Below are 10761 nucleotides of genomic sequence, written 5' to 3'. Positions count from 1 at the left end.
AATTGTTTAATTAATAGTATTTAATAATTAAGAAATTTAATTATTAAAAACTATTTTGCAATAATGCCATTTCAATGATATCTTTTTTGTATAAATAATAAATAACTAAATTAGAAAAAAAAATTCGCTATTACAATTAATTATTATTTGCGATGAATTTAAACATTCGAATTTCAACGCACTTAAAAAAAATTTACAAGACTTTGTTCTCTTTTACATAATACCGAAAAAAAGTATACATTTGTGCAAATTTCAATATAATTTAATTATGTATGAAAATTTTTTTTTTATCAGACCATTATCAGAAATTAACTTATTTTTCTGATATCTACACATTTTGAAAAAAAAAAAAAAATTCAAATTAGGAAAAATTATTTGCTATCTCAAAAAAAAAAAAAAAGATTAGCACCGTCAAATTTAGATCTTTTTTCGAGATTGCAAATTGACTACTTATAAATAATAAATAAATATACAAAATTGCTAATTAAATAATAATAATATAAATAACTAAAAGCAGCAATGCGTCTACATCTTGTCCGGAAATACTGACTAATTATTATGCATCAGAGATAAATATTATTCTTTTTCTCAATTTTTCAATTAATGAAAAATTTATTTATTTCTCGAATTTCAATTCATCAAAAAATAATATGTAATTGAAATTTTTTTGTATTTTATCCAATTTCTTCAACTTTTGATGAATTTCTTTCTTGAATTTCCGTTCCAGATTGTAATATTATTTTTTTCTCCTAATTATTATAGAATCTTCTACTATAATAAAAATGTGAAATTAAACTTTCAGTGTAGAGTTCAAGTTCGGACGGCAGACAATCCGCTAATACTGTTCGGGTGGTGAGAATATTTTGAGAACCTCTCACGATTTATTATTTTTTTTTTTTAAAACCATTTTGTCTTTTATTGACGATTTATTTTACTCTCATTTTTTCTCTTTTTTCTAATTAAAAAAGAGTGGAGGGTCGTCCGTATCATCGCCTAGCTGATTATCCACGTCTCTCTGGAACTAATAAAATTAAATAAATTATTAAATTATGTTTTACAATAATTAACGTTAATAATAATTTAAAAGAGTATTTTAATTTATTTTTCTTTTTTAAATAAAATTTTGCAAAATTTTTGCAATAAACAAACTTTTTTGTATAAAAAATGACGAAAGCCGTTTGCATGAATGAAATCGAGTTGTAATTTTTTAATCTGTATGATGCAATCGTTTACTCTAAGTGTAATTGCATCAGGAAAAACGTGCTACAATTATATAGCAAATCAAAACACTTCCTCTGAATTATAAATATTGAAATATTAATTTTTATACAAAAAAAAGGAAGTTAATTATTGACATGAGTCAGTGTTCATTAGAACACGAACTTTGACTCCTTTAAAAACAAAATATTCGTTTCTATTTCATTATTATTTAATTTAATTTATGTTTATCCTTTTTTTTTAATTTAAAAATTTTTCAAATATAATTTCAAAACTTACCCAAGATGCAGGAAATATTATGTCCTTGCTGTCATCGTCATTTAATTCAGATTCCGAAATAGTTTTCCAAAATCGTTGAAATCTCTGAAAATCATTTCCAGCATTTGATCGTCGTTTGCGACCACTGAAAACAAAAAGGAAAACTAAAAATAATATTTTTTTTGAAAATTTTGCAAATATTTACTAAATCTAAATTTATTATTATTAATTAATTTTTTTGATATTAAAAGGAATTTCGAAAAGTTTTTTTATATTTCTTAAAAAAATAAGTATTTTCAATATAATTTCATTATAATATTAATATTAAAAGTCGCCCACGTGAAAGCAAAGTTCGATTTTCTATTATAAAAAGTGATTCACTTTTTTGCGTTTAGAAAGGCAAAGGACTAAATTTGGACACTAGATAAAATACTATCACTGTATTTTAAGAAACTTAATTATTTTTAAAAGACACGATGTTTATTTATACATTTACGTGTTTAGAAGAAAACATTAAGAGATTTATTTTGAGATAAAAAAACGATGACGATGATATAGAAAAATTCTTCCTTTTTTTTATTATTATTTATTAAAAAATAATCAAATTTTTTCAAATTTATTAATTTTTCCTGAATCAAATTTCAAATTTTTACAATCAAAATTAATTTCTTCATTTGATTTCATTATTAAAAATTTTCAAAAGTAAAAATTTATATATTTATTTATTGGATAATAAATAAATTCAAAAATCTTTATATGAAATAGTCGGGGTCAGTTCCCTTGGCGAGCATAAGGAATGCGGAAAATAAAAATTTTTTCACGTAAAGATGTTCAATGAAATCCGAGCAAAGAAATTTAATTAGCTGATGAGAGGAGGAAAAAAAAAACAGGAGTCACTGAATTTTAAACATCTCTTTGAATCATTTCATTGATCGACTATATAGTCGTGACCGCGTTTTGTTTCTTTGCCTTGTATGATGTAAGGTCAGTTTCGCATAAATCTCTTCGAAGGAAATGCCATTCTTGAATCCTCAAGATAACCATTTATCAAACTTTAAATCAATCACTCCAAAACTTCTTTCTTTATAATATCTTTTCCCATCGTTTAGTTAAATTAAAAAAAAAAAAAATCTAGCACACTTCCGAGATGAAAATCAATTTTATATTTTAATTCAATAAAAATTTGAATATTTAAATATAAATAAATAAATTGAAAAAAAAAAATGATTTTCACTGAAATGCATTTTCGTTTTTTTTTTTTTTTTTAAAAAATGAGTTTCCTTTATAGACGTGGGAAGTCAAAGTTTTCAACTTCTCGTCTCATATAATACAAGATTGGTATATGCTTTCTTGGATGAGTTTTCTAATTTTCGAAAAACTCTATTTTCCTCGCAAAATTTAGTTTTGCGAAAGCCTCTTTAAGTCTATCGAAAAAAATAAAAATTATTTTTTTATTCTGTTTAAATTAATTAATAATTATATTTAAAAATATTATTATTTATATTTATTTTCAAAAATACAATTATTTATATTTATATTTAAAAAATAGGATTATTTATTTTTATATTGAAAAATATAATTATTTATATTTGAAAAAAAAATATTGAAAAATATAATTATTTATATTTGAAAAAAAAATTGAAAAAAATTTATTTCGAGATCAAAAATTATTATAGAAATTAGGATCAAATTGTCATGGATATATATAGTGATTTGATAAGGAAAAACTATTTTTTGCAGTTGTATCAGTGTATAAATGCGCTTCATTACTTCTCTAACTCTAATACATACAAATAAGGAATTCCCCGAGTGCATTCATTGCGCATCTCTTCAAGTATCGTAAACAAATTTCCGGTACAGTAACGCGACACATTGAATAGAATAGAAATTTATTCCCGACTATATATATATATGTATATTCTCGAGGACTGATAAACTGGTTAGGGACTCTCGCTATTGCAACTTTTCCGTTGCATTACTCCTGTTTTTATTTCTCCTTGACAAAATGCATTTCAATTGTCTGCACATACACAATATTTTTTCCTAAAAAAGAAAAAAAAAAAAAAAAAAACTTCTTATATATAAAAGGTTTCCGCCTTCGTGAAAAAGACAAAACTTTTCCAATTTTCGTAATTTAAGATCAACTCGCATTCAAAGTTCTTCCGTTAAATAAAATATTTAAAAACAATCGCGATATATTATTTCACTTATTATAAATTAAATACAAATAAATTGTTTAATTATTAACTATCAGAATTATCAATATTTTTTTTATTTTATTATAATAATTATTTTATTAAACTATTATAATTATTTTTATTATTTTATTTTTAATACAGATTCTAAATTTATTTTTTTTTTTATTTCCAAGCACGTATATATGTAAATTATCGATGCAGTATATAGTTGTGTTTGAGGTTCGACAAAACATATATTCACAAACTTTTATAAACTCTATAAAAAATAAATTGGAGAAAAAAATGCTTCAATTAATTTTATTTATTTTTGGTGAAAAAAAAAAATACACAAATTTATGAATTTCTACTGGTTTTGTATATTTTCAATTTTTCAAAAGTAGAACATTCATTGTTTCATGTTTCAAATTTTATAATAAAGAAAAAAAATTTTTTTTATTTCAAAAAGAATTAATTAATTTTTTGTATCACAAATTATTAATTTTACTATAGATTTCATAAAATTAAGTAAATTAAATTAAGTAGTATTTACTTTACTAAATCAAAATAAATATGATAAAGTGAATGATAAATATTTTTACGATAAACAAAACAATATTAGGTTTAATTGATAATTAAAGACAATTAAAAATCATATTATTCAAATTGAAAATTTACATCTAGCTAATATAAAAAAAAAAACCCTTTTGGCAATATTTTTTCATTTAATAAAATTATTCTCAAACTTTGCAATTGTAATAGATGACTCATATTAAATCGAGGCACGAGCGCAAAAGTTTCATGAAAAGAAAATTTTCTTTTATCACAAAAATATTGTATTCAATTTTAATTATTCAATATTTATTAATTTACATATTTCTGATAATTAAATTAAATTTCTTGAATACTTTTTTTTTTAATGATATTTTTCAATTTCTGCAATGACATTATTAAAAAAGAAAAAAGAAAAATTGTCCATATAATTCAAATTGTTTATTCATGACAATTTTAGAAAGTTAAAGATTAATTAAAAGTTAATTTACGGTATAAATGAATTTCTCTAGTTGCAATTTATTATCTCCTTTTTATTCTTATTTTTTTTTTGTTTATTTTGTTTATTACTATTGTCATTCTTCTATTTATAATAATAAAAATAATAATTATTATTATTAGGAAATTTTATTAATGACTAATTATTGTAATAAACAAATAAATAGAATTACAAATTATTTAATTAAACCGATTTGACAAAAGTTATATAATTAATTAGTTTATCGCTTGGAGCATTTAATAAATGACTCGTTCGAAGGATTATGATTGTAATCAATTATTAATTGTCTTTCAATCTTTGTTGTAACATGAAAACCATTTTCTCCATTTTGCATTTTCAAAAGCTTTAATTTTCTGCATGATTAAAATTTTGTCGATTTATTTATTTTTTTTTTCAATATAGGTTTATAATTCAACTGTTATAAATTGCAACAGCTATCAAAAAAAAAAAAAAAAAAAAAAAAAAATTGTATACACATATATTTTGCATCAAAAGATTCCAATCGGAATTGAATTTTTATGTTTACATGGCTCAAACAGGATGGAAATTTTTTTCTCGACATATTAACGATACAAAAAAGAAAACCTATTGTCATAAATTGAAATTATATGTAAATTTACAAAAAAAGGATTGAAAGAAAATTTTCACTATTTTGGATAATTAAAAAAAAAAATAATAATATTGAACTAAAAAAAAAATTTAAATGGTATATCGAGGAATGTCAATAAACTTGGAAAATACACAAGAGTCAAATAATAATTAATAATATAATTACCCGATTGATTAAACAAATTAAATTATTAATTTCAATGATAAGTTAATAATATTTTATTAACATGACACTAAGTAATTGATAATAGATTTTATCTTTTTATTAAAAAAAAAAGGGGGGATTAGGTAGGCGTGACAAATAGAATATTATTATAACAATATTTATATTAATCATTTAAAAGGAGAAAAAAATTTTTCTTCACTCCCACCTAATACAATTTTTTTTTTTTTGTTTGATTCAATTATAAAAAAAAGGTTTAAAAATCTATCAAATATTTGTAATAGATTAAAAAAAAATTATTAAAATATTTTTATCGAAATTTATCTTAAAATTTACTTTTTAAAATTTATTTTATTTATTTATTTATTGGAGTTTATTTATTGAATTATTTGACATTTAGAACAATATCAAATAAAGAAAAATATTTAAAAAATATAAATTTCGGAAAAAAGAAAAATAAAAAATTTTTTTAATCGCTTTTCAACAAAGTATGAAATTTGGTTTGGAGATAGTGAATAAATTATTCGGATGTGAATCATTGAGTAATTTCTGAAACATTCTGTATAAACTTGTATACAATCACCCTATATGATTTTCATTCCGATGAGCTGAGTGTATTAGCTAAAATTTTCTCAAACGCAACCAGTATACACCCACTACTCTCTCTTTTTTTTTCTCAAGAAATAAAAAATTGCCGAAAAAAGTATAGATAATAAAGAAATCTCAGTATAACTGCGCTGCAGAGATATTCTCTTCTATAAAAACAAAAAAAAAAAAACTTTTACGTGCTCGCGCGGATATGAAGCTTTGCATTTTTCAGAAGTCATTTTTTCTCTAACCAAACTGATCCGACAATTTTTATTTTTATTAAATATTAAATATCGAATATTTCCGATGCAAGCTTTTATCAGAATATAAAAATAAATATTCAAAAATTATTTATTTCCAAAATCACAATCACTGGATCAAATTTGATTAATTTAATTAATTAAATTAGAGGATAAAGAACTTTTTTAGGAGGAAAAAAAAAAATTTTTTAACTTTTCGAAATTCGTGTCTTTTGATCACAGGTATTAAAAAATTATTCTTTTTTAAATAGTAAAAAAGATTGCTTTAAATTTTTATTTGAATAATAAATAAAACTATTGCAGAAATAAAAAAAAATTAGAAAAATACAAAAAAGGATTGAACTTACAGTTTTGCAGGATCAACGCGACCAAATCCCACAGGAACTGTGACTAATTTTCCCTTTAGTCTTGACAATGCCATCAGTGTCTCAAGTTCCGCCAGTCTTTGATCAGAAACTCGTTTTTGTCGACTGAAAAAAAAATTTAGAAATTACAAAAAAGAAAATTTATTTTTATTATGAATTTAAAAAAAAATTCCTGACCTTTCTTTTAATTTTAATTATTTTATGTACATATCTGTAATTATTTATTTTCTTTTTTATTTAATTTTGTAAAAAAAAAAATTGCAATTCTTGGAATTTCATATTATATAGACTTAAATTTGCACACTTGTTGCATCATTCAGTGCAAAACTGCCATCATTTTGCGTCAGTATAGATCAACGTCTCGACTGATGCACAAAATTCACTTACATGTCAGGGAACTCACGTTACGTTTTTTTTTCTCACATTCTTTGTCTCGGAAGACAATTCTAGAGTGGCTACAATTTTTTTTTTTCTATTTTTAACATTATTTATTAATTATTAAAAAAAGATAGAAAATCATTTCTAAATTCATTAATAGTAATTTGTCAAATTTAAGCAAAATAAATAATAAAATAATAATTATATTTTATAATAAATAAATTATTAATTAATTATTAAATTTTTAAAAATATTATAAAAATTAAATTTAAAAATTAAATTATTTAAAATTATAAATATCAATAATAATAATTAAACGTAATTTAGGTAAAATGACTTATGTAGTCAAATATAAATTAAAATAAAATTTTCCATAGGATTTACATCGTAGAATGTGTAAAATTAGATTAAATCAATTGAATCAATAAATGAGAAATTAATCAGAAATCCTTTTCAATGATTATATAAAATTCAGCAGTCTAATAATTATTTTTATATGAACGTGAAATATTATGTAAGAGTTAGTCGATTTATGTATTATATATAGACGAAAGAAGAAAAATTTGCTACTTAAATTGTATATGATACAATAGCCATAGATGACACTTGGGAAATTCTAGTGAACATTACCATACGATAATGTAACTACTTTTTATTTTATCTCATAAATTTTTCAAAATATACAATTTTAAAATATAGTGGGAGTTAAAAATTAAAATATAATTTTGAAAAAAAAAATCCCAATCTCCTATTTATCATTCCGAAATGAAATTTTCAAACGCGCGAATTATAATAAATATATATGGAAATTTTTTGGGGAAAAAAAATTCTAATTTGTACAATATAATAAATTATATATAGATAAATTTAATTTACAGTTAAATTAAATTAATTTAGAATAAAAAAAAATACGAAATCGTATATCGTTAAAATTTTGTAAACTACAAAAAAAAAATGAGATATGTGGAAAAAAATATTTAATCCCTCCCTCAACTACCCTTCAACTAAATTAACATAATATAACATGAAATAATCGACACAATCTTCTTTATATACCAATATCGAGTTTCTTTTACTCTAGATAATTTCTCACGATAAGAATTTTTCTCTCTTGAAAAAAAAAAAAAAGAAAACAGTGGTGGAGGATACAAAATAGGTATTTTACAGAATATCGATATTTTTATCTGATACTTCAACCCAATTGTATGACCCTCTAATCAAATAAAAGACATCTGCCACGCGTTAATTATTATCATTTTATCATAACGTGTTTCTGATTTTTTTTTTTTTTCATTTTTTTATTATTTAGAAAAAGGAAAAATTCCAGTTTTTCTTACGTCATATGAGCTATTTACAAAAAAACGACAGCAGTTTTGAAAAAAAAAAAAAAATTTAGAAAATTATTTTGCTATTTTTGAAAAATAGTTTTTCAAAAATTGTCAATTAGACAATTCTGTTTCTAATTTCGAAAAAGAATCAAGATTTTCAATAAAAGAAAATAGTTTTGTATAAATAAAAAGAAAATTAAAAAGAAATATATATATGTTAGGAAAAAACTTTTTAAGATAAATATCAATAGCCAATGTATGAGAAAACAGAATTATATTATATATATATTTGCACAGAAATTTCTTTGCAAGTCGTATAAGAATTCTTCGATCAAGTTTCCACTAGAAACGAGATACTTCAATTTCGAAAGGGTTAAACATTCGATAGTAAGGCTTGTTTAATGCACAATAGAATCGTTTACTAGAAAAATAAAATTTCTCTCTCTTTCCTTTCGATAAAAAAAATATTTTTTTTATCTTAATAAAAAAGCAAATATTCTTTTTTTTTCAAAAAAATACTCTTTTTTCCAAACAATTTTCTTAAATTTAAATACAAATTATATATACTTAATCAATTTTTTTTTGTATATATATATAAAAAAAAATATAATATTACAAAAATGTGAACTGAGTTGTAAAATTTTATTGTTGTAAATAATAAAGAAAAGTACTATACATAGAAAAATATTGTAAAGATCTTTTTTTATAAGCAATACAATAAAAATATATTATTATTATTATTATTATTATTATTCAAAGAATGTTAAAAAAAAGTCCCATCAAAAGGGAAATTGAAATATTTTTACTCAATAATGAAATTCTCAATTATTTCTTTATTTTATCTTAATCTGTAAAAATTGTGACTAAATAATAATTGTTGTCCGAGGTTGGGGACAATTGATATAAATTATCGAAATAAAAATTGTTTTCGAATTGATGAAAATTTTCAAATACAAAAGTATATTAATGAAAAAAAAAGAGAAATGAAAGAAAGCGATAAATTATCTCTATATATAGTTAATTATGCACGCGTAATTAATTACGAACACATAATTATTGCACGCATTAAATCGTATTTTCAAATGATACATCAAACAATGAACTCTTTTTTTTCGACATAATAATCAATTAATCAAACAACTCGCATGATTTGTATGTGAAATCAAATAACTGATGAATGTTGAAAATTGATTATTGGTGTATTATATATATATAGAGAAGCACGAATTTTGTTGCAATTAAAAAAAATATTGATAAAATTTTGTTTTTTTTTCATAATTCGCAAATTGAAATTTAAAAAATTAATTTATTTAAAATATTAATATTCAAAATTGTTAATATTGAATTGTTAAACTTTAATTAAACAATCGAAATAAAAAGAAGATGAGTATATAATTTTATTGACCAAGGTTGGGAATAAGAGATAATTTATCACACAGAAGTGTCATAATTATCTTATTAATCATAAGAAAAAAAAAAAGATAGCATATTATATTAAATTATAAAAAGTAGTGTTCTGTTATAGAAATTTATTTGTAAAAAATAATGAATTCAAAATAAATTCTGTAGCAAAATTGTAAATTTAAAAAAAAAAAATTTGTAAAATAAATTATTAGAATACTGTTAAAAAAATTTTTTTCAATAAATTTTTTAACCTATATTATTATTAAATATACATAATCTAATATCAAATGATGATGTCTTAAAATATACATGACGAGTGCATTTGACTGTAAACAATTGTTAAAAAATTAACACTTAATTATCAAGACTTCGAAGAAATGATTTTTATCTAAAAACCTGATGAATATGCAAATCATATATTTATTTCAAATAATAATTTCAGTTTCATAAACATATAAATTTACTTCCCAATCAAATTTTTTGTCTAATTTTTTTTTTTAAATTTGCAAAAATTTTTGAAATATTAAAAAAAAAAAATTTTTTCCCCTAAAAAAAAAGAAAAATAAAATAGTAAAGTAAATTGTACCTAAGGAAACCGGATGGCCGAGCGTGTGCTATTTCCGGTACCAGTACAAGAAGAAGAAGCAGTAAACCTGCAGTCACTGTTGCCAATGATTGGTTCTTCATTTTGAATTTTTTTTTATACACAAAAAAAAATACTATATATGACCACTTGAACCACTTTTTCTCCTCAAGTTTCTTTTTTTTCGAAAATTCAAACTCCGCACCCAAAAACACTATTTTTTTTTTCTATTAAATAATAGTATCACTTAAATATTTATTTATTTATTATTATTATTTTTTTTTTAATGATCCTTTTCGTTTTGTGTCTTCAAGAATTGTAACGAGTTGCTTGGTGATTTTCAGCATATATACTCAGTTGCGCGATGGCTCCTCCCCACTCG

The 10761-nt window shown here is 21.6% G+C and overlaps 1 protein-coding gene across 1 annotated transcript; it reads right to left on the bottom strand.

Annotated features, from left to right (window-relative positions):
- Positions 1–736: 736 nt before the first annotated feature.
- LOC127282382 (uncharacterized) lies at positions 737–10761 on the bottom strand. Its single transcript, XM_051306571.1, has 4 exons — positions 10383–10761; positions 6669–6791; positions 1498–1621; positions 737–1021 (listed from the first exon to the last, which is right to left on the bottom strand). The coding sequence occupies exons 1-4, from the start codon at positions 10481–10483 to the stop codon at positions 956–958; spliced, it is 414 nt and encodes a 137-aa protein (XP_051162528.1). The 5' UTR covers positions 10484–10761; the 3' UTR covers positions 737–955.

The sequence above is a fragment of the Leptopilina boulardi genome, unplaced genomic scaffold (assembly GCF_019393585.1).
Source record: "Leptopilina boulardi isolate dan_hultmark-lab unplaced genomic scaffold, ZJU_Lbou_2.1 LbouV2_30, whole genome shotgun sequence".
NCBI lineage: Eukaryota > Metazoa > Arthropoda > Insecta > Hymenoptera > Figitidae > Leptopilina > Leptopilina boulardi.
Note: the sequence above shows the minus strand (reverse complement) of the source record. Positions and strands in the feature narration are given on the sequence as shown.